A 25,142-nucleotide genomic window follows, 5' to 3' on the forward strand; every position below is an offset into this window, starting at 1 on the left:
GCAGCACCAGGACACGTGGATTTCAGTGCTCCTTGTCCTGTATCTGTTCCATTTCAAACTGGTTATCACCAGCTCTCAGGTGTCTCTGCAGTCTCTGTGATGATAATTAACATTATCATGAAAAATGAGCAAAGACAGGGCTGCTGCCCCTGCCGTGAGACATGATCTGCATGTGAGAGAGGGAAAGGAGGAACGTTCTCCAGGGTCACCCAGGGACTGAGTGTGGCTCTGAGAGACCTCCACACTCCCTGCTCTCCTGGGCAAGGAGGAGGGCACAGCTCTACCTGGGCTGGGGATTACTTGCTACAAAACCCAGGATGCTCATAGGAAGGTAAAACAGTCATCCTTTGAAACAGCAGTTTTGTACAACCAACCTGATGAAAAGAGGAGAAAGTTTGTGCTCTCACCATTCATTTCAATGTCTTCAAAGTTATTGTTTTGCCTCCATCATGTGCCATCCTCACCCCAGCACACAACCATCACTGGCACAATACACTGTCATTTCAATGATAAAGTCATTCAAGAATTCATCATTTAGCTAGTCCACAAATAGTGCTTCCTTAAACTCCATGAAAAGACCAGTCCAGTAACTAAAATATAAAAATATATTGAATTTGCTTCTTAATTACCAGATTGATAAGTAAGAAACTCAGATAAAAACCAAGTTACCACCAATTGACGGAAAATTATTTGATTAAAAATGAGGAGAGGAATCAAAAGGAAGCAGTCCCTCATGGTTGGTTACTTTGTGCCATGATGCTTAAAATAAGCCCTAGTTTCTCTTGACCTGTGTGGAAGTTGCTTACTTTTGTAGCAGACTCTGCAGGTCCAGAGAAACACAGCCACATGTTTTATTGATCATGTATGGGATTCATTTCCAGGAACAGAAATGTTTCAGACCCACAGACATGTTTAAACCAACACCATCCACCAAAGGCCGCAGGTACCTACAGAACAACCAGGCACAACCTGTCAGCCCATCTCTTCCAAATTCTCACAGCAAAAATTATTGTTTGAGGTTTTCTTGAACTCCAACAGAAGCCAATTCAGAGCTGATTTCAAGCTGTACAGGTGTTAGTACGGGTAAAGCAAGATCTAAGCCAAACAAATGGGTATTTGTGAACAGGAAATTAAATCTGAACGTACACCAGCAACATCCACAGAAAAACTCAAAAAAACCAAAAAAACCCAAACCACAAAACATAAAACCCCATTGTTTTATAACTAATCCATTCTTTACCAGACACAGATCATGTAAGAACACAGCACTCTGCAAACTGCAAATATATTTTTAAATGTTTCGGAAAATGCACATTAAGAGAACATCAACTAGAAATTAGGAGAAATCAGCAACAGTTAATCCTTCTAGTTCTGTGATTTTGGGCCTTGGTACTTGACTGCCCAACAGAGTTGCCTGAGTATTCTCTCAGCTCTGCCAGCATTTCTCAGCAGAGGGTTTCTGTGAGCCCAGCAGGGCTGTGCCTGTGCTCACACAGAGGCGTGAGGTCTGCCCAGTGGGCAAACACTCTGAGCTGGGCAAACACCCCCAGCAGTTCCCCCAGAGGTGTTGGGGGCTGCCCAGTGGGCAAAACTCTGAGCTGGGCAAACACCCCCAGCAGTTCCCCCAGAGGTGTTGGGGGCTGCCCAGTGGGCAAGGCAGCGGCTGAGCTGGGCAAACACCCCCAGCAGTTCCCCCAGAGGTGCTGCCTGTGCAGCCTCAGGGCAGTTCAGAAGCACAAAGCACACTATTGGTGGCCTGCAGTGATGTCTGCCTGCACCTGAGAGCTGTGCTGTGCTCAGATTAAAATAGCAAAGCCTGCTAAAGGCTGGGCTTTACCCCCTCACGTCAAGAGTTCTACCTCGCTGGATCTACCCAGTTAAATATTATGGGGCACATCACTGATGTAAAGCCAACCACAGTAAAGTCAGGAGAATTTACTGGTGCAAGAGCTGATCCTGCATCTGCCTCAGACCACTTCTCTTCCAAATCCAGGTCTTCCAGGTGTAGGTTCCTTCTAGCAACCACACTGGCAATCTATACATCCCTTTTCCATAAATGTGTCTTGGCAAGGAAAAAAGAAGATCTTTCTTCCTCACTCACTTCTCTAAAATCATTGTGTTTACAGTAAATGTCTTCTTAGGTCATACATTCCTTATTTCCAGTTAACGCTCTGCCTTTTCATGTCCCTTCTCCCAGTATTTAGTGCCCACTTCAAACCTGGAGCCAGCAGGTCACTCAGTCACTCACTAAAATCAAATCAGGGGTGTCAGGAGGCTCTGGGAGGACTTTGGGTGGGTGGGTTCATTCTTGCTGCTCACCCACCTTCAGTGCACAAACGGCCACTCACAGGCTTGGAGCGTGGCTTTGTTTCTTAAAAAAACAAACCAAACCAACAAAAACAAACCAAACAACAAAACAAAACCCAAGCAAACAAAAACAAGTAAACAAAAAATACAAAGAAGAAAGGAAAATAAAAGTGAAACCAGGTCTTGCCTCGCCCATTTTTAGCCAGTTCTGAATCTGATATAACAGAAATACTGGGAGCCCAATTTGGCTGTCTGCTTTCCACCAAAGCAATAAACCTTTAATGCACACACAGCAAGTATTTATAGGCCTTTTATAGCCAGATGTCTACATTTCCAAAGGAGGAATCTGTCCTGGCTAAGGGCTCCATCCACCCGTGAGATGGAGTTGTATTTTGCATCATCCAGCAGAGAACTTTGTGGTGAGCTGAACAGGCAAGGGAAAAAAATCATTAATACACTTTCCCCAGACCTATCAGAAACTTGGAGCTGGAATCAAAAGCAATTTCAGATTAGAATTAATTCTCTTTTTCCCTGGAAAAAAAACATGAAGAGCTGAAACCCCAACCAAAACCAGAGCAAAATGAGAAGTGCTGAATTCTGCCCTCACATTTGGATACCCAAGTGCTGCAGCATCAGCACCAAAGACTGAGCAGCACCAAGTGCAGTGAGAGGGCTCTCACAGCACAGTGGAGTGAGGGGTTAGTTTGACAGGAGCAAGTTTACTTAAGATATTGCTGAAGTGGCTATTCATTCCAAGGTACTGTCACAAGTATAAAATGTCACTTTACGATCAGTTTGCAGGCAGGCATTTGCACTCCAGATTGTTTAGTCATCAAAGTGGCTATTTACTTAAAGGTCCTATCATGCATATAAAATCTCATTTCAGAATCAGTCTGCAGTAGGCATTTGCACTCCAGACTCTTTAGTCATCAGTGGAAACCACTTCTCAGATGCATTAAATTGCCATAAAGACAATCAAAAATATAACACTAGGTAGTCAGGCCCATTTAAATCAGCCCAATAATCTGGAAAGGAAAAAGCAGCAGAGTGTTCTCAGGAAAGGTCTATTTTAATCATTGCTCACTGCTGAGGACATGTGACAAAACACTGAGTTACCACCCCAAAACCAATTACATCTGAAAACACAAAAAAAAGAACTGATTACTCCAGGTCAAACGTTGCAGGATTTACTTACACAGCTTTTTTGAGTGGTGTCACTGCAGTTTAAAACCTGGCCCCAATCGCCAGTGCCACACTGGGAGCCTGAGCTGCTCAACTGGGAGCCCCACGGGCACAGGGGCACAGGTGCCAAGGAGAGCTGGAGTGCAGGTAACAACCACATCCATGTGGTCCTGGGGGGTTTCTGCCTGCGTTAGGAGCTGGTTAGAGCAACCTTGGCTAATTATGAACTGGAGAACAGTCTGAGACTGTTGGTTCTCCTGTCAGGAGACCACAAACATGTTTAAGTCCTCTGTGCTTCAAATGCACCTATAAGAGGGCTAATGCTTTTTATCTGGTTTTAGGACTTTTCACAGATCCATGAGGAGCTTTATCGATTTGTGTTTACACAGCGCTTTAAAGTCCCTGAGAGGCAGCACTAAGTATTGTGAGGGCTGTTTTCTTTTAATAGTGTTTTTCCTCCCTTACCAAAACTACAGGAATTTCAAAGAGACAAAGATTGTTTATGCCCCTCCTGTGCTTGGCGTTCTAACTTTCTGTTTCTTAAGGCTCGCTGGATTCACACCTTTCCTTTTGGTCTGACACATCACAGAGATGAGCAATTAAGGTTAAGGTGGGTTCTGCATGGCCCTTCTGCTGCTGGACACTGGGGCAGATTCTGCTCTCTGGATCTAGCACAGCTTTACTGAACATGACAATCCTGGCCATGTTTAGATACTGTATCAGCACATATTTTTTGCACCTGAAAGAAAAGGTTTGCAATGCTGTCTGCCCTGTGAAACCCTCATTTTTTGTACAGGGGTCTTCATTTTCATTTGCATTGTTCTGATTCCAACCAAGACAGTGTAAGCAAAAATAATCTTACATTGTCAGCCTTCCTGGCAGTGAGATATGCAAATTCTCTCAGCAACATGGACACAAACCTTTTAAATGTATTTCTTTTCTGGTGTATGATGGTGTCTTCAAGGAAATTTCTCACTCAGGATGTTCATTATCACTGCTCTACTGCTGTACAGGTTTCTGGGGGGCTGAAAAATTCTCAGAGATACATATAAGATTTTAATCTGATCAACCAGAAAAACACATCATTTCAGATGCAACTGCCTCTGCATTTCCCAAAGTCTCTGTACAGAAACTTGGTTTAACTTCCTTTTAACATGCCAGCATAGAACTAATGTCTTTGAAAACTAAACTAACCTTGCACAAGCATTAATAAACAATTTTAGGGTGAGAAATAAACCAGGCCAGAGGCAAATACCAGGAAAAAACCCATAAATGTTCACAAGAATATTTCATCCAGTGTGTTTTCATTATATGAAGGCCTTGTTTATATGAGCTGTTCATCACCTTTACAGTTGATTACTTACCAAAACAACTCATAAATGCAAACTTAAATTAGTACAGTATTGTCTGTATCTCCACCTGATTTTTTTTAATAATTGCTCCCAGTCTGGGAGAAGAAACTGCACTGTATGAGCCATGTGTCCTATAAATCACTTTGAATACCAGAATTTCTCAGTTAACTGTCTATAGTACCCAGCAGACCAAGAGTTATTTGCTAAAATAATTCAACACAGAAAATGAATAATATGGGTGGGAAAAACTCATCATTTGCTGAAAGAAAATTTAAAAGCAATGTAAGAAACTCAGCTGCTGGAATAAACCATTCACCTGCTAACTTTCAGGAATATTTATGGTCCTTGCTTCAACTGAAAGAAGTTTGAATTATTGGGCTAATCAGTCAGGGACAGAGGGATAACAGGACTGTACATTAGGGGAGACCCGGGCAGGGACCTCCTGGCAGTGCCCAGGGAGAGTCACATGGCACAGAGGGGGCACAGAGGGGGCACAGAGGGGGCACAGAGGGCACAGCCCAGGCTGGGCTGGCCCTGCTTCAGCAGCCACAGTGGTTGTTATTTGCAGGTTCATCTGGTTTCTTCCCCTCAGCCCTGGCTGCCACAGCAGGCATGAGAAGAGATGAAAAGCCAGCCCCTCCATCCACCTGTCATCCCTCAGAGACCTCCCTTGTGGCTCCATGGGAATGCTTTCTCCTGCTCAGGCACGGGAATATCTGTCCTCTGCGGCTGCCTCTGGCACTTCCAATGAGATCTGCTGGAAAGGACAACTAGCAAGGCCAGAAAAGAGAGCATTTAGTACATCTTGCCAAGGGCTGGCATCCATGGAAGGTGCCCTTCACACCAGGACAGTGCCCTCATGCCCTGTGTGTGCTGCCAATGAAGGCTGTTCTTAAACAGCGTGATGAATTCAGTGCCAGACCCATCAGCAAGGGCCAAAAGGAAAACTTGCACAGTATCCTGGAGGAATTGTCCTCAGAGCCAGCCTGTCCATGGAGCAGAGCACATCCAATCTCCCCAGACAGGAGCAGGCAAAATGTGAGTGTGCAATGTCACCTCTGCCAAAAGGAGCAGTTTTGGAAGGTGCCAAAGGCCAAGCAGGAATCATTTTCTGCAGAAAGGTCTCTCATCATGGCCTGTGTTTCACCCATTTTGGGTACCAAAGGGCAGGGCAGACACCACCACATTACTCACAAAGGGATATTAACTTACCAAGGAGGCTGGGCAAGTGTTAACAAGGAATTAATTAATGAGCAGTTAAAGGAAATGGAGTCACCTCAAAGTCTCAGGACACCAAATGGATGTGCTGAGTGAAAGGGGCAGTGAAGTTCAGCTGAAATGCAAACATCGTTGAAAAGATTCAGTCAGCACTTTCTGCAGTCATGGCCAAGCTTCCAAACAGCAGTGCAGGAGAGCTCCACTTAGCAGAGCATCAAGAGGAAAGGGCTTTTTAAACACCATAGCCTGTGTTTTGCCAAAGCACAGCCTGTACTAGTCACCACCAACCAACAGGTCTCCTTTGGTTACCACGTTTTGTAATTTTATGGTTAAAAGCCAAACCTGCTCGATCACAACAGAATCATATCACTGCCTGCCAGTTTGCAGGTGTAAAGTGTACATGTACACAAATAAAACATAGAAAAACAACTTAATCTTACTCATTTTTATAAAAATATTCCAAGTACTTAAAGTACAAAAAAATGGCTAAATCAAAAAGTTCTGTTTGAATCCAGAAAACTGTAATAAACACGGCTTAGCTACTAAAAAGCAACTTCAAAGCCACCTTATTCACTCATTTCCTCCCCAGCCACGAAGGATGGATGTTCCTCAGCTGATGTACAACAATGTAAGAGAGGGAAAAGTACAGGAAAGCAGAATTTCCTGGTAAATAAAATGTTTATCCTGACAATGATGCTGAACCATGGGACAACACTGATTGCCTGGTTACCAAAGAGTAATTTTGGAAACGTCTCAGCACCTTCCTGACAAAGTTATTAATTTAATCTCACATCCAGCAACCTGTGTGATGGCAACTTCTCATCACAATCAACAGGTTTATTTTTGATGTGCACACTGACAGCTCCCAAAAGCTAATGGAAAGTCATTTATGTGCAATTTAAAGTCTGATTACCTGAGTGTTACATTTCTCTGACAGTCCTTTTTATTGGGAAAGGGAAATTTAGGGAGAAAATTAATCAGCTTTGCTACATTAAAATAGCTGCTCAATCTGATATGAAAGTCAGGCCTAAAGTTTGCTAATATTAACACATGATGCCAAATATGGTTTGACCTCAGAATCACTGGACAAATTATCATTTTGTAGATGGCAAAGCTTGAGAACAGGCCATAAAGGAACTTCATATGCATCTTCAGAAGTTTCAATTGACGAGGTATTGAATCAATAAAGATTTTATTTTAAATCAACGTTTTCCATATGAATAAATTGACTACAGCATATTTTGTGTACAGGGCCTGTCAAAACATTACATTTGGGTTTGTGAAGCTGGAACATTGCATTCCCAGTGGGGTTAACACAACCTTTGCCTGGCTCAGCTCTGGCGCCATGGGCTGCACTCCCCATGGGCATCTGGGCTGCTCAATCTGCTCCTCACAGGAACAATGGGCACTCAAGTCACTTCTATGCCAGCTTTCAAAACACCTTTTTATTTCACTGTTTGTTGTTTTTTACAGATAAAACTGTTTCATGGAAGGAAGGAGCCTGATGTTTGACATTTTGGTGCTAAGGCAAAAGCAAAGGAATAATGTAATCAGAGTTCCCTGTAGGAGGAATGTTTATTTGCACTTCTACATGTGCTCTCTCTGTTTAATCTGATTCTGTTGTTGGTTATGTATTTTCATTTTTATATTACTTTCTAGGCTACAGAAGATGGACCACGTTGTTCTACTTTTCTCATTGCTCTTCGCTCTGGCATTTGCTGACAGAGAGAGTCAGAAAAAAATCCCAAGCCTTTCTCTAAACAATGCCAGTCACAAACGGCTGAAGAGAGACTGGATATGGAACCAAATGCACATCAAAGAGGAGATTGATGCCCCATTGCCACACCATGTGGGCAAGGTAAGCAGCAATCTGTCAGCAGTGGCTGAGCAGAAACACAGCAGCAAATGATGTTCTGGAAGGCATTGCTTGGTTCAGTCTGGGAGAGGAAAAAGGGAAAGAGAGTGGGATTCAATACCTACATATTAATGTGTAAAATTCTTGGGCAAAAAGTAAAGTGATAACCATGTCACAGGGATTCTAATGCTTTTGAAGCATCCAAATAAATTTTAGGGAATGGCAGGTATGGAGCATCTGCATTGCAGGAACACTGTGTGTAGGTTAGGAAGGAAGGCTGGTTGCCTGATGCATGGCAACATTTTTCTGGCAGCATGAGATTCTTTCAGGAACCTCAGAGATCAGCAACCAAAAGATATGCATTAAAAATTATACAGTTCACAACTCCCAGCCTGGGTACTGAACAAAGTGTTGTGTTTAGGAATATTGTTGCGCAATCAAAACAATTGTTTCACAAAGCAAAAGAAAATAATTTTTAAAAATAATAACGAGCGTTGACCTGCTTACAAACTCATTTCTCCAGGGTAGTGCTTGTAGAATCCTGTGATTAACTGTGTATCCCCCACACAAATTCCCCAGTGTAGTCTCCAGCTGAGCTGCTGTGACACTTTGCAGAGATGCAGTTGTGTGTTTTCCTCCCAAGGCCAACACCACTCCTGTCAGGGCTGTGTGGGCTCAGTGAACCAGGCAGGAAGCAGAGGGGCCCCAGGGTGCTCTCAGCCAACACAGGGCAGCTCTGGCTCATCTCAGCCCAGTTCAGCCCAGCCTGAGAACACTCTCACTCCTGGAGCTGTCCTGAACAGGAGTAATTCCGTGTCAGTGACTCTGTTGCTGTGAACACCTGAGAAACCCTTTCAAGAGAGGCCACAGCAGCAGAACAGAGTGACAGCTGCAGGAATGTGCTGGTACATCCTGATTTTATCTTCCACGACCTTGGGGGCTTTCCTTTGTGTGTTCACAAATGCATTAGGAAAGGCATTCTCACAAGTCCATGCTTTTTACACTGAATAAGTACATAAAAGCTGAAAAAGAAGGCACAGACTATTCCATCTTTGAGACAAGGGGGAGGTTGTTGCTCGTGTTCCATCTCCACCCAGAAGCAGGGTTCAGTATGGGGAAGGAGGGAAGGAAATATGAAGGACACATTTCAACACAGAAAACTGAAATTAAAAAATTGTTCAACAGTAAATGACAACTAGAGGATAAATCAAATCCTGAGTACTCAGCAGCTGAAATCTGTGATAACATCAGTAACAAAAAAGACTAGAGATTCTTGGTGAAATCCAGCAATCCTTGACAAATAGCTTGCTGAAATAAGAATGCTGATATAGTGCATGGAAAATTGTGGTTTAAACCTTCTATCAGTGTCCTTATATGGATAAAGGTGTAGAATCATCAGATGTTTAGAGGTTAAATTATGTGCAAAAACATTTGGAATTGAATTAAACTAAATTTTAAAACTGATTAATGCTCATTTCTTTTACCCCATCCCTTTTGCATTGCATATCATCTTCAATTTTCAAATCTATGGCATGAAATTTAACCTTACTGTCAGAGCACGAGCCTGAAAGCTGACTATTAAAAATTGCATGTGACTGAACACAGGAAAGCTGTCAGCTGTGGCAGGAATTCTGCTAAATGCTGAGGAGAAGAGACTAATGCTGCATAATGTCAGGAGCTGTGAGCACAGATTGGCTCCTGTAACCCTGTGAAACCTGAGCAGAAGTCCTGGCAGGTTCAGAAAATTCCTTGCAAACAAGAGTAGCTCAAACTGAACACAGTGGTGTGTGCTAACTCAGACATAAAGAAGTTCATGATTTGTAAGGGTTAACTGCATGAACCATTTATATCTCTAGGAAATAGGAGATATGATTTTAAAAATGTTTCTTGATAGATGAGCAAGCAAGTTTCAGTCTGGAGGAGCTTCATCCCACAACCCCACGTGTTGTAGCTGCTGTGGGGCTTTAGTTCAGTGACTCTCCAGGTGACAGCAAAGGTCTTGATGGCCATTCTGGTTTCCAGCTGAACTGAAGGAGTCCTGGTTGTGTGTGTCTTCTGGGAGCAAGTGCTGCATCCACATGCACTTTCATCTCTGTGAATTATGCTTTCCTTCTAGATCACATCAAGTGTGAGGAACAACAACGCCAAGTACATTATTGAAGGGGAATTCGCCAACACCATTTTCAAAGTGGAAGAAACCAGTGGTGATGTTTATGCCTTTGAGAGGCTTGACAGAGAAAAGAAAGCAGAGTATGAGCTGACAGCTCTCATTATTGACAGAAGAAACAACCAGTCACTGGAGCCCCCATCTAAATTCATTATCAAGGTTTATGATATCAATGACAATGTCCCTGTGTTTGTACAAAAGGTATTCAATGGATCTGTCCCAGAAATGTCACCAGTAGGTATGTTCTTCTGTCACTCATTTCCCTCCATATCTCTGGTTAAAATGCAGAATTTATACTAAATGTGCTGTTTGGAAATCCTTTTCTAGGCACTGCAGTGACCAAAGTGACAGCTGTAGATGCTGATGACCCAACAGTGTCAGGTCATGCCACAGTGACCTACCAAGTCATTAAAGGAGACGAATATTTCACCATTGATGACTCTGGTAAGTCAGATACATAAATGTCCTTGCACTTTGTCCTTACCCTACCTTTTGAAGAAAACACAGTTTTAAGCTCTTTTTATGCTGGAAAATGGGAATAATAATTCAAAAATACAATTTTCACCATGATTCAGAAAGATGTTTCACTCACATGCACACAATGTCACTGCCTGCATCTGGAAATGAGCTAATAAAGTCAGGAGACCGAGGACCATGAAGGAAATGACAAGATAAATGGTCATTTTCTCCCACTGATGAAAAGACTAGTCATGAGCTAGGATAAGTTTGTGCTGTCAGTTCAGCAGAGATACCATTCCTTTGACCTAACAGAAAAGGGAATACAGGGATTCTGAAGCAGCACTCAATAACCAAAAACTGTTTGCTTCCCTAAACTTTCCTGCTTCAATTTTGCCCAGTTTTAAAAGTACTGTCAGTATCTCTTGTAACCACACTAGTCTTCTAGACCAAGTAATGTAGGTAGAGGTGCTCAGACAACTTCTAGAGGCTGTAGAGACTGAGTTTAGGCATTGTGAGACTGCTCTAGACAGCAAAGATCAGTTTAAAGGACTATATTATTCAGAATCTCCCAATATTTCATCATGCAGAAATATTTCCAGCCTTCCAAAATACTGTAAAAATGTCACTTAAAGCTGAATGTGTGGCATAAGATAAAAACTTTCTGTTGAAGTTGAGATGATGGACATCCAAAATCTAAACATATTCAATGTTATTTTTTCACAGGTGTGATTTCCACAACAAGACCTGATTTAGACAGAGAGACTCAATCAACATATGAAATTATTGTTAAAGCAAAAGATGCTCCAGGGACTTCAGGGGATTCCAGCACAGCCACAGTCATCATCACTTTGTCTGACATCAATGACAACTTCCCAGTATTCAAACACTGTGAGTGCAATGCAGGCTCTGGACCACTTGGAAACCAAGGGTTGACACAACTGAAATGAATTCAGGTCATAGTTCAGCACAATTCAACTTTTCTTAAAAATGGCCAAGAGAATCTTACATATTCAGAAGGTCTTCTGTGTTTTGGCCCTTGCTAAATTTCCTGGGCAATGCACCTCTAGAGCAGAAACCAAAAATTAGTATTAATTTCATCACTTTGAGCAAGATCTTGACAATTTGGGGTATTATTTATACTTTTATAAAAAATACTTCAAAGTACTCTCTTAGAGATAAACAATGCTGAATTCTCAAAGTATTTTTCTATACATCTACAAAGTTTGAACAATTTTTAACTAAGTTCTAACTTCCATATAACCACTCTTTATGTCCTTTTTTTAACAGCATCATTTCACTTTAAAGTTCCTGAAAACATTTCAGTAGGAGGAGAAGTTGGCAGAGTCAAAGTAGAAGATGTTGATGAACCACAGCACAGAAACACGAAATACAGTTTTGTCCGAGGAGATTACAGAGACACCTTTGAAATCGTAGCAAATCCATACACAAATGAAGGAATCATTAGGCCAAAGAAGGTATTTTTCCCAGTTTTTCACAGGAATGTTTGATTTGGTTTAGCACTAGCAGCAGGGAAAATGGAAACAACTGGGAGTCAGTATGAAATATATTGACCCTGAACACCTACTCTGTGAGAAGAGCTGGTGATTTGGTGATTTCTGGGCCGTTGTAACCTCCATTCCTGAATAAAATCCAGATTTACTGCAGAGTGCAGTGGGGACTAAGTCAGATACTGAGGTTGCACACTTCGGGCTCTTCTCAAACTTCAGAGAGTTGGGTTCTTCAAAGAATCAGTGATTTTCAGAGCTGAACCAAGTGACCAAGTCCAAGAATCTTTCCCTTCTGCAGCCCAAGTGAAACCAAAGCAGAAAAAGTGAACAGATCTACCTGATCACTATTCTAAAAGCGCCCTTTGCACTTTGAAATTTGTTCCCACCTGAGCTCCCTTACTCTCCTCAGAGTGTTTTCAGGACTTCCCCACTATTTTCTTGTAGCTTCTTAAGAAGGCCCAGCCTTTATTATGGTTTGTTTTTTGGTTTTTTAAATTCTCAAAGCTACTTGATTTGTACCAAGGGCCTTTTCTGCATTATGCAGAGCACTGCCAGACCAAGACTTCATTGATTTCATTGACTTGCCATTAAAAAAACCAGGAGGGAGGACTATAAATCACCTCCTGTAATCCTAAGATTGGCAGGAGTGTGGGTTTTTTACTTCCAAATGTATCTCTGTAACTGTTAAGATTCGAAAAATCATTAAGAAGAGAAAAATTTCAAGAAAAACAGTCCCAGTACTTTAAGACTGGCAGTGAAGTCCTCAGCCCACATTAGGTGTAAGCAGCTTTCCTTCACCTACTGCAGCCCTTCCCTGCTCTTCCCAGGCCCTGAGAACTGCAGTCCTTGGACCTGCTGCCCAGGGGAGGAGCAGTAGGAGACCCCACACACACACCCACTGAGGGGTTTGGAATCAGCTCTTCTTTTAACACACAGTGGGCAAAGTTCCTCCCTGGGTTTTGTGATGTGATTTTGGCCATGGAAGTGTCATAATTTTCAATATGCAGCTAAGTGAGATAAAATTTCAGCTACTAGATAAGCACTATCACTTCCATCAGCAGTGTCTGCTCAAAGAGAAAGCATCACCACAATTCCTGTGATCTCACAGTGCTTTTAGAATCTCAAAGGGACCCAAACTCTGAAATGAGCCACAGATCTTACTGCCCAAACTCCTGGTCTTCCTCCCATTGTGTGACTCCTTTTATCATCTCAGGCAATGGGAAAAACAGGGAAGAGGATGTCATTTATCACTCAGAGCCCCAGCTATCAGTCAGCACAGCCATGCAGTCTGCCTGGAATGGCTTCAGAACAGGAAGCCTTGGCAAGGGGGGACCCGGTCCCCAGCCCCTGGAGGAAAAGAGCTAACCAAGGTTTGGTAGTTAGAGGATTATAAAAAGAAAATTATTGAAACAAAGAACACCTGCTGAACTTAAAACAGTGGATGAATCTGTTCCAAATCAGAAGCTGTTCAAGCCATGCTATGGCAAAAAAGTTCAGGTGGGAAATGCTGCCCCCCGAGTCCAGCCCAGATGCAATTTGGGAACATGAATTAGACCATGGAGCTTAAATTTGCACAGGTAGCTAATGCACTGCCAGTGGAAGAATATCTGTATTTGTCTTTTTTTTCAGCCCCTGGACTTTGAAAAAGTAGCAGAGTACAAGTTTGACATTGAAGCAACAGATCCCACTGTTGATCTCCGGTATTTTAGAGCCGGTGGCTCGAGGAGCATTTCAACAGTCACCATTGAAGTCACTGATGTGGACGAGCCTCCTGTCTTCACCAAGCTGCCATATGAGTTCAAAGTCATGGAAAACGATGCAGAAGTGAGAACCCTTGGTTCAGTTTGGGCACACGACCCTGATGCAGCTAAACGGAAAATCAGGTAAGACCTCCCACAGCTTTAGGAATTCTGTTTTAAAGTGGAGAATTCATTAATGATGCCAAGAATTTGGCAAAGAACTGAGACTTTGGCCACATTTTTTCAGAAATTTCATGCCAAACAAAAAAACTAGAACATCCATTTAATTTTTCCAGCACTGCAGCCATGGATATATAAGGCAACCAAAAACTGAACATAAATTACGCTTAGCCATGTAATTACCACATGAACTTACTGATGAAACATCTGCACATTTAGAGGAAAATGCATAATCCTGAATATCTTCACATGGTTATAATTTATTGTTATATTTTTAATTGTAAAAACTCTCTCAAGCATGTGCTTGGAGAAGAAAACAGACTTCTGAAACAGCAAAGTACAATAACGTGGACATTCTTCTGACAGATGTATTTCACTCTCACAGCTTGCATAGTTTTAGGGAACTCTTCTCAGCCCACCCAGTCAAGACATTAATGTAATTTGTCACATAAGAACTCTCTGACCTTCCACTAAGAAGAAAGGAAATGGAACACAGTGTTACCCCTTGCACTGACACATCTCATTTTAAACCAGATTTACTCGCCGAAGAGCTAGTCCTAATGGAGACTATATCAGGGTCTCTGACACTGGGATTATTCAACTTCCCAAGCCCCTGGACAGAGAATTCAGCTCCTCCTACAACATCACTGTAGCAGCTCAGGAAATCCTTGAAGATGGTAAGTGCCATCAGTTCCCTGTTTGAAAGAAATCAGTGGACACCTTTCCAGCAGGGCTGTAGCTTATCAAAAAAGAAAGCCACAACCTGCCAGCCTGATCCCACCAAGCTATGAATGACAGGGATGCTTCAGGGTTTGCACAATAATCTTCCAAATCTTCCCACACCCACACAGTGTGAAAGATAAGGAAGTCATAAGCCTCATAAGGGTCATCTTATTCCTCAAAGATCCTTGATCATATAGCCCATTAGGAAAACTCTGTAGGAAAACACCTAAATGTCAAAGTTTAAATTAGTGATGGAGCTAGAAATGCTCCGTATTCTTCATGCAGGAGGCACAGGGGTGGGCACAAAGAGTGGAAAGGGGGGTCTAGCCAGCCCTGGAGTTCCAGGCATCTGAGACCTGTACTGTTGTTGTCATTTTAGGTCGTCTTTCTGACAGAGAATCACATGCCCAAGTTCATGTAATTGTTGGTGATGAAAATGATAATGCTCCAGAACTTGTTTATCCTGAGGAACCCAGAGTGTGTGAAAACGCTGCACCAGGAAAGGTGAAACAGAGAGGTTTTTCCCTGAAACCTGAATTACTAACTAGCTCAAGCAAAAGTTGTCTTTTAATAAAAGTTAGTCTCAGTTTTTATCCCAAAACACCTGATCATTTCACTGGTTTCCAAAACATCAGTGGACAAGAATATCTCTTAAGGACATGACACTGTTGGAATATTGACTTTTATCTGCTTACACCCATGGGCTGTGCTGCTCTTCTCCCTCCAGGCTCTCAAGTCTGTACATGCATTAACAGCCGAGCCATGAAGGGCAGTCAAGCTTTGCAGAGCAAATATCAGCAGTTCAGTTCTATCACATAAATATGTGATACTGAGAAGGAAACCACTTCAAAACAGTACGAGAAACATTGTTGCATGTAACATGATTGTAGGGATCACCAGAGTGCACATATGTGCACACTCAGATGTATTTTGGATTTACATGTTTAGCCTCAGACACAAGTATTCAGCCCATACATATAATATTTGCTTAATTAAGAGACTTTTTGTTGTGGTTTAGGAATGGTACTCCCCAGTTTACTGCTCCTGGGTGTCTCCTAGGACAGGGGTGATGCTGTGCTGTCGGCTGGTTCCAGCTGCATCAGGAGCTCCCTCCTGGAGCAGCCCACCCTCACTGTCCGTGGGAGGTATGACATGTAGTGGCAGTGTCATCCAGCAACCAACATTACACAATTCAGCATTACAGACAGTTCTCACCCAAAAATCAAATTCCCTGCAGGCACACATCGTGTTTCTCTGTCCTTCTGCATCACTCACCAAGTGCACCCTGGTCCCTGAGCAAAAACAGTCCCATGGGTGGGTTTGCCTTTACCTGAGGCAGGACTCATCCAAACTGTCATCCCTCACACATTCCTCATCTGCATCACAGGACTTTATCCCCTTCTGCAGTACATGGAGGTCTGGACTGGACAGGGCCAGCTCAATTGGAGCCTTCAGTGTTGACTAATCAGGTGGCTCTTGCTAAATGCAGATCCCAGTATTTGAAGACCCCAGTCCCCATTTCTTTCTATGTGGTTTTTACCAGTTTATTGTACCATTTAACTTTCCCAGAGGCTGGTGCCTGACAGGGCATATGATCCACCCACTCCATCCCAAGCTCTCTGGTCCAGGGGTCCGTGCAGCTGGAATTGAGTCCTGTTGTCCCACTCATACCTCTCTGTGGGGGCCACGACCCCACAGGGCTTGTTTTTCCAAGCCCAGGATGGTGTTCCAGGCAGTGCCATGAGGCACAGGGTGCATCTCCCACCATCCAGAGCTTGTTCCCACCATAGTCATCATGGAACACTTGCCTTGGCAGGTTTGGGGAATGGGATGGGATCCATCTGCCAGGCCTTCCAGTATTTGTATTTGGACCATCATCCCCCATCCCACAGCAGCTTTACTGGCTTGGCTCAATTGTCGCATCATGTTTCAGTTTTGCATAACCTGGGAGATGGTGTCCAGGGTTAAATCTGCCCCTCCGTGCTGAGTCCATCTGGGTCCTCCATCTCTTCCCTGATGACCTGAGGCATCCTGGGCCCCCCAAGCCAGAAATAATTCACTCTTGTGTTGCCAGTCCAGACCCTCCTGAAACACTTTAATCTTGGCAGCCAAACCCACATGTCCATTGTTGGGATGCTCCTGTGTCCACCTACAGGACAGACTTTTACAGCCACCTTCTTTCCCTGGGCAGGGATGGGTTTCCCTCTCTGCTGTCAATTGCCCTTTTTCCATTGGTCCCATCCACCCCCACAGACCATTTACCACCAGCCACAAGTCAGTGGGGACTGCTGGCCATTTCTCTCTGAAGCCAACTGGACTGAATCTAATACAGCACATGCTTAGATCAAATTTGTTTCCAACCCACTTTGGGCAGATCTGTTGTTATCTGAACCCTTCATGCCCCACACTGGGCACCAATTAAGGCTGTTGTTTAGGGCTGGTATTCCCCAATTTAGTGCTCCCACCAAACCATGCAGCACTCACTGCCCCCTCCCCTCCAGCTGCAGGTAAAAAATGTGAAGATCACCCATTGAGATCAGAACAATTTACTGGAAACAGCCATGAAATAAGAAAACAAAGAGTAGCAGCAATGATACTAATTGTAAAAGTGTACAAAGAGAGGGTGATCTACATGCAAAATTCTCACCAAGGCTGGGACAATGAAAAGACATGGTGGACAGACCCTCCACCCACTGCACTTTCTCTCAACCTGAAAGGAATGCCCTTTCTTCTTGGATGTGTGTGTGAGAGAGAGAGAGTTTCTTTCCCTTGCCCCCTTGCATTGATGTAAGCTAATGTCAAATAACTTTAGAGTCTGGGCCACAACCAGGACATCAGCCCACAGATGTAATATCTGTTTAATTAAGAGACTTTGTCACAGTCTGGACTTTCTGAGGGAGTCTGATGGAACACACAATGTATTAATTTCACCTTGAGTTAGATTTTTAAAATATCTCTGGGAAATTATCACACATTTATTTTTTATTTTATACATCTAACATATGCCAGGTTGAGGTTTTCAAACCCAAGCATTCCTTCAGGAGTGGCAACCTCAATGACATTCCAAGGATGACAATCACACCCCTAAGGAGGCTGAACACTTGAGAACACAGCCACCTCAGACATTTAAACAAGCCATATATCTTTCAAAAAAGCATGAGGCTTTATTTATGCTTTCATTAGACCAAATTTGAGAGGCAAAACTGATCTTTTTGGAGACCTAGCAAGAAAATTCTTGCTTTGAAAGAACTTGCAGATGAGAATCATGAGATATCTGTGTCCTTACTGTGACTGAAAGGTTACACAGGATACAAAGCCCAGCTCTAACTTAAATACTGTACATGGTTTTATCCCTGGAGGCAACAAACACTGCAAACTCTGACTTCTTCCATCTTTGTAGGTAATCATCAGGATTTCAGCCACTGACAAGGATGAACAATCACCCAGAGGGTTCTTCAAATACTCCCTGGCTACAGAAGACAGCAACTTCTCCCTGATTGAGAACTATGGTAGGGCATCCCAGCAGTGCCACCTCAGCTACTCAAAGTGGGACACTGGGACTCAGGGGAGAAAAGCTGCAGCAGTGACCTAGCACTGCTCTAGCTGAGCTAAGTGATAGTTATTTTTAAAGGCTTAATGTACTGGGGGGGAAAAGCTGTTGTTTGTTGCCACCCAGGTTTCACTGGGTTCCCTAAAGGCTGGCTCTGTCTAAGGGAAAGATGTACCAACTGCGTGGTGATCTGTGAGGAAAATCTGGCAGAGACTATCACTTAATTGGGTGTCATTATTTCTTGCAGATAACACAGCTAACATCACTGTCAAATATGGACAGTTTAATCGTGAACTTGCCAAAATCCACTACCTGCCTGTCATCATCTCAGACAATGGTGATCCTGAGCTCAGCAGCACAAATACTCTTGTCATCAGTGTCTGCAAGTGCAACGAAAAAGGCAACTTCACCTTCTGTGAGGAAAGAGCCAAGCAGGTTGGAGTCAGCATACAAGCACTGGTGGCCATTTTTATCTGCATCTTCACTATCATTGGTAATGACTTGTGTAATGGTCTCTGCACTAAAAAGTTTTGCTCTTTCTTAACTGAGATCTCTGAAAGCTTTTTGGCTGTAAAACGGTCCCAAAGCCAGGAGTGCTGTAACTATTTGATTCATCTCATGTGCTCCTCCTGTGTGGTGTGTTACAGCTCCAGCTACAACGCTGCTCACTCCACTGGGCAGGCTGAGTCACTGCAAAGGTTATTGCACTTGTGCACAATATACTTGATTTACTGCCACCAGGCTCACGTGCAGCTACGGAACAGGAAATTTGTGCTGGGGCAATAACAGTAGGATTCCTATTTCCAAAGGCTGAACTAGTCTGGAAACTCTTAAAACAGTAGGGCGAACATACATACATAAATACATCTGTAACCAACCAGCAGACCAGTACCTATTTGCTGCATTTGAAAGCTATCACAGAAGGCACAGCAATTTTTCTTACTTGGGAACTGGTCTCTGCAAGCACCATGTAAGTAGCATTTGATACTTGGTATTAAAAGATTTACCAGTTCAAGGCAGTGGTTGATTCAATGAACTTGTGACAACTTGCACTTGTGATTCCAGCTGAAGGGTCAGGTGTGCAACTCCTGTCCAGATTGAACTCCTTCAAAAACAAACTGATCCTTCAGTGAAACAATATTTTCAACTGTTCTTTTAGTAGATATATGTTTAAAAAATCACTCCAGAAAAAAAAGTCGCTTCAGACTGTGTTATATATCTTAGATGCAATTTCTTTCACTGCTTTACTTCTCTATTGACACATGCTCATTTTTCTTTGCAGTACTTGCAATGCTGCTCTTTCTAAAAAAGAGGCACAAGAAGGACTTGAGTGGCCAGGGGAGGAGTGTGGCAGAGATCCACGAGCAGCTGGTCAGGTATGACGAGGAAGGAGGGGGGGAGATGGACACCACCAGCTACGACGTGTCTGTGCTCAACTCCGTGCGCAGGAACGGCGTGAAGCCCGAGGCCATGCCCTCTCCCTATGCACAAGTCCAAAAGCCTCCTGGAAACACAACTTCTGGGGCTGGAGAAATGGAAACCATGATCGAGGAGAAGAAGAATGAGGCTGACAACGACAGGGATTTGCTGCCCTATGACACACTGCACATCTATGGCTACGAAGGGGCCGAGTCCATTGCAGAGTCTCTGAGCTCTTTGCAGTCAGGCTCCTCAGACTCAGACGTTGACTATGACTTCCTAAATGACTGGGGTCCCAGGTTTAAAATGTTAGCTGAGCTCTATGGATCGGAACCAAGTGAAGATTTTGTGTATTAAGTTCAAATTAGCCGTGAATTTTCTCCCTCCCACTACAGATAGACATCAAGAGACTGCCAATGGCCAAACAAGTCACAGCTCTTCCCTCAAGCCATACTGGGATTTCAAGCAGACTTGATAACAGTAGGGTTAAAAGGACACACACAGGCCATGCATATTAACTTCCTCCAGCACTGCTGTCCTTGCTAACATTCACTTTTTTCCCCCAAATTGCTGCTCACAGACCTGCTTGAGTCTCCTAGGACACATCTCCTGTCCTTATTTGAATAGACTCCTTAAAAAAGTGGGTTTGTCCCCAGTTTCTCCTTCATTCCTCTGCTCCTGTGCTGTTTTCATCCACATGCATCCAAGGTCATCATCCCCTGGGAGGGAAAGTCTCAGTGCCTAGGGAAGGGATGTTTAAAGCCTCTGGATATCCAGCTGGCTGCTTTGTCTCCCCTCCTGGAACATCTTTATTGATATTCCACCCTTATGCTTACCCAGTAGAGGAGAGGAGGAACATATGGTCCATCACATAATATTAGAAATTAATCCATCACTTTCATAAGAAGCATGTTTTTTTCCTTCTTTCCATTCTATTAATTATTTTTGCTTTGTAGTCTTCTACTACATGTACAAGTTACTGAAGATACAAATAGGCTTTTTAGACACAATCTGATTTCATCTGTCATTTTTAACAGCCTGGTGATGATTTCAGGCACCTTTCTGGCATGCTGGAATTTGCTCTAGCTAGCAGCAAAATTGTTTTTTCTCTCTGTAAATAGGATTTTGGTGTTACTCAATGGAACATATCCTGCAGAGCAGGAAATGGGGAGATCAGAGAAATGTTAAGACTCAGATACTGTATGTTTCCATCTCTAGGTAGAAACATAGGTCTCTGTGTATTTCTCACTATTTCTGAAGAGGCTGAATAGGGTTTTTATTCAATGTTATTAAAGCAATTGTACTTTTTCAGGGACAAACAAATGGAGGGCCTCATTACTGTGAAACTGTTATGATTTTTTTTTCTAAGCAGGTACTGTAAAATGAGTATTTTCCACCTAGGAAAATATTGTAGTCTTCCAAATCTTAATGCTACACACCCACACACTTGTCTGCATAAAAGAACCACAAATGTCAGGAAGGTTTTGGAGCTGCACCTACTATGTCCCTGGTGAACATGTGTTTAATTTCTCACCTGGTGAAGAGCCACAGAATGACCATGGGGGAAGTTCCCCAGCCAAAGACATTTTGGGAAAAACGGGTCTCTCAGGACAATGGCCTGTCTCTGGCTTGCAGCAACACAGATTCCTGTTGCCTCCAACAGGAACAGAGCCCTACCACCCAGATACTGCCCTGTGCAGAATCTGTGCTGGAGCTGTAGGTATTAGTTCAGCTGATTTAATTATTTAAATCTGGTAGCTAACCAAATAACACTAAATCTTTTGTTTGTTTGTTTGTTTTTCTAAACCAGTATAGTGGATCCTCACAACTTTGCTTTCCCTTTATTCATGACTAACTTACACTTCCTTCCCCCATAATTCTTTCTTGGCAGGAAACATCAGTGCACTGTAATATGCTCTCACATTATTCCTCACTACTGTAAAAAGTTGTCCAACACAATATTGGCTGGACACTAATGTCCAGTCCCATCAACAGTGCAATCACTCCAGTCTTCAAACATGAACTAAAGGAAAAATGTGTAGAATACTGTTCATCAGTCAAATCACCTTTGCATCCCATTCTTTATTTTAAAGAAGAAATACACTTTGAGATTACACCCCTGGTTTTATTTTTAATATGTTCATTCTCTCTTTCTTAATCCAGCCACCAGCATATGTTATTGGGGTTCCACATGTTGGTGTATTATAAAGAATGTTAACTAATAATACTTACAATTTAAGTGTTTTGTCAGTAATTAAGGTATTGAATACCAACAGGTAAAGTTAGTTATTAAATTATCTAGTTTAGAAAGTAAAGTACTTTGGTAGGCATTACCCAGATAGTAATACCTGTAATCACTGTTTTTAAGTATTACCTGTAATCATTTTTTTAAAGCTGTTTTAAAGAACATTGTATGCAATGCCACTGTATAAAGATGTAAAGTTCCCTTTGATATTTCTGTACTGTATTAGTATGGGGTTTTTACTACATAAAAGTGAATCTCAAGTTTGTATTGTCTGTGCATTACTGAGTTTCACACAGAAGACATCCCAGCCTTTGTGCCACAGTGACATCAGCCATGAAAACACTGGTCTCTGTGCACTAAAAGAACCCAGACTAGGCATAAATTCCCCAAAGGACTTCCTGTAAAAGCAGTTTTCTCCCACTCTCTGTGCAGCTGTTGGTGAAGCTCCTGGGGCAAGGAACAGAAAAGCCCCAGCAGTGCCCCCGGCAAGGATGAACCCTCTGACTTGGAGGACTGGTGGCTGCCAGGGCTGCAGGATTCCAATTCTCAGCAGAGGTCTGGGATTTCAGCAGCCAGGCATCAGGGGGATCTGGAACCATCACACTGACACAGATCCTGCCCTTTTTTCCTATTGGAAAAGTGTTCTTCTCAAATCCCAGAATTGCCAAATGTGCTGAGCTGGAAGGGACCCACGAGGATCATGGAGTGCAACTCCTGGCCCTGCCCAGGACACACCCAAGGGTTGATGGTGAAGGACACTGAAGATGAGGAAGCCCCATGCCCTGGGTCAGCACAACCCACCCCCAGGGGAACCCCCAGTGCCCAGTGCCAGGGGGTCTGTGAGTGTGATCCAAATAGGAACCAGGGATGAGAGCCCACCCTCTAAGCCTAACCCCACCCTAACCCCAACCCCACCCTAACCCCATCCTCTCCTTCTGGGCTGCTCCCAGAGCCAGCAGGATTATTTTGGAGTACCAAAAAGCTCCAGCTTTCTCACAGCCCAGGATTGCCACGCATCAGGGACAGAAAAATAAATCCCCTAAATCTGCAGCTCTGGATAGCACAATTCCTTCCTATTTCTTCTTTCTACCCTGATATAGTCCCAATACTATTCTAGCACTTAAAAAAAATCGCATCAATTTTCCCCAGATGCAGCACTTATAATTTACAAAGGCTGGAATAAAGCAAAGAAGTTCCATTCCTTCACTGCTAATTGCCATAAGCAAACTCCAGATCAAACACTTTAGCACAAGTTATATTAAAAACACAATAGATGTGCTAATTATGTTATAATGAAATGCATTTTTTCATAGAAAGAATTTGATTAAACAGCTCCTTGCAACTTGTAGCAGAGAGCCTCATAAAGGTTTTCATTAATCATTTAATTAATATGCATTTTAATCTCTTATCCCTAAAAATATATCATAAATTATTATTTTATTACATTCAGATGCAGAAGTTCATGCCATTTAATAAAGGCTTTTACTCCCACTGCATTAGAATTTTTTATGGAATAATGACTTGTGATGAGAATCCTTCATATTATCAGAGCAGCCATGAAATGCTGTTTGAATATGAACACTGCCTCGTGTCCCACACAGGTCAGGGGAGTGAAGAGCCCCTTATCAAAGCAGATTTCCACTGTTCAGAGACAGAAAGAACAATTCTATCCCATGTTATGTGATAACAGCCCAGTACTACTGGCACACTGCATGTAGGAATTCAACAGCAAACCCAATGAAAACAGAAGGATCAGTTATAAAGGGAAAATCAAATCATCTTGTCTGAGTCCTTGTTCTTCAATAAGTGGGTTCTTCCCTTTTCTCCTTCCAGCAGCAAGGGCTCAGAACAGCACCCAGCTGGCAATCACACCTGCCCAGGCACAGGAATTGTGCCCAGCCAGGACTGGCTGGAGTCACCTAAAGCCTTGATGGTTTTTGGAGCTTGGAGTTCAGAGTGCAGATCCACCCATATACATTTATTATAAATGTTTTCACTCCTAGGCTTATGTCACATGCAGGGGAAATGCTCTGGGGGCAGTGAACACACTGATATACAATCCTATTTGCCTATAAATATACTTATTTTCATTATCGTTCAGGCAGGGCTAGCACAAAAAAAAATAATCAACTTCTTTTCTAACCTATTCTCCTTTCCTGCTTTTTTCTTTTTTTTTTTTAAATCAATGATTCAAGTTTGAGAGAGTAAGAAATATAACTCTGGTGGTTTTACCTTCACTTACTTCCTGAAATGAAAGACATCCCCAAGGTGATATTTTCCCCATGGAAGAAGTTATCACAATCTTACTGTACCAGAAGTCATCAGGTCTTTCATACCAGGAAATGAATAAGAATCTGCTTAGATCAGAGAGGATGATTTAGCCTGAATCTAGTCCATAGAAAAAGCACGACAGCAAACAAAACACAGAGACACTCTTTTAGTCTTCATCAGAAAAAGGGGAAAAATAATACAAAAAAATGCTCATAAAATATTTCTATGAGCAATAAACACCCACAGCTCTTTGCTGACCTCTCACAGCTTCCTGACTTTGTTCCTGCCTGACTTTAAAGAAAAGGGAAAAACAGCATTTCCTTCCACTTGTCCTCAGTGAGGGGCTGTCCCACCTGCCTTCCCACAGGGCTCCTAAATTCATTCCAGTTAACCCCTTCATTAATGCCACTATCAATGGGAAATCTTATTGAATTCTTTAATTCCTCATTACAAAGGAGTCTCCACTTGAACGCCAGTGCTGTGGGTGAAGTTACCAGAACAACCAGCACAAGCCAAGGCAGAGCTCCCCAGGCAAACACATCTGAAAAACCATAAGCCAAGTAAGTTTTTGCAGAAAGTCAGTAACAGCTGAACTGCAAACGGTCCCAGGAGCTCTTCTGGCAGGTTCAGAGCTCAAGGCCTGCCCTGCAATGCCCCTACAAACCAATGCCTTTCCAAATGGGAAGGGTCCAAGGGAGCCCCACATAACCCCCTCTGCTCCACCAGCAAACCTCCCCCACTGCAGAGTGTCACGAGCTGCTTAGCTGGGGCAGGACAGACAGCCTGAAATGGAAGGCCGGAATCAGCATTTAAAAACCTCTTAAGAACTGCCCAGGACTCCCTCTCCCCACTTAAAGGGCAAGCCTGAAGAACCTAAAAATGCCAAAAAACCGACCTGCACTTGGTATGTCCCCCGGCACAGAAGTGTGAGATGCAGGTTTGTGCCACGGGGAGAGAGCAGGGGCTT

General features: G+C 43.0%; 1 protein-coding gene across 3 annotated transcripts in view; it reads left to right on the forward strand.

Annotated features, from left to right (window-relative positions):
• The window catches only part of CDH5 (cadherin 5), a 30,944-nt gene extending 8,773 nt beyond the window's left edge, over nt 1-22,171 (forward strand). For 2 of the 3 annotated variants that reach the window (XM_071567678.1, XM_071567676.1), the window contains 11 exons: nt 7,719-7,917; nt 10,031-10,319; nt 10,409-10,525; nt 11,264-11,428; nt 11,828-12,015; nt 13,678-13,931; nt 14,502-14,644; nt 15,070-15,194; nt 18,091-18,199; nt 18,488-18,733; nt 19,523-22,171. In XM_071567678.1, coding sequence (XP_071423779.1) covers nt 7,729-7,917; nt 10,031-10,319; nt 10,409-10,525; nt 11,264-11,428; nt 11,828-12,015; nt 13,678-13,931; nt 14,502-14,644; nt 15,070-15,194; nt 18,091-18,199; nt 18,488-18,733; nt 19,523-20,016 — 2,319 coding nt within the window. In that variant the 5' untranslated portion in view covers nt 7,719-7,728 and the 3' untranslated portion in view covers nt 20,017-22,171. Of the gene's footprint in view, nt 1-3,546; nt 3,637-7,718; nt 7,918-10,030; nt 10,320-10,408; nt 10,526-11,263; nt 11,429-11,827; nt 12,016-13,677; nt 13,932-14,501; nt 14,645-15,069; nt 15,195-18,090; nt 18,200-18,487; nt 18,734-19,522 lie in introns of those variants that run through there. The other variant, XM_071567679.1, reaches the window with a different exon arrangement.
• The last annotated feature ends 2,971 nt before the right edge of the window (nt 22,172-25,142 follow it).

The sequence above is a fragment of the Pithys albifrons genome, chromosome 12 (genome assembly GCF_047495875.1).
Source record: "Pithys albifrons albifrons isolate INPA30051 chromosome 12, PitAlb_v1, whole genome shotgun sequence".
NCBI lineage: Eukaryota > Metazoa > Chordata > Aves > Passeriformes > Thamnophilidae > Pithys > Pithys albifrons.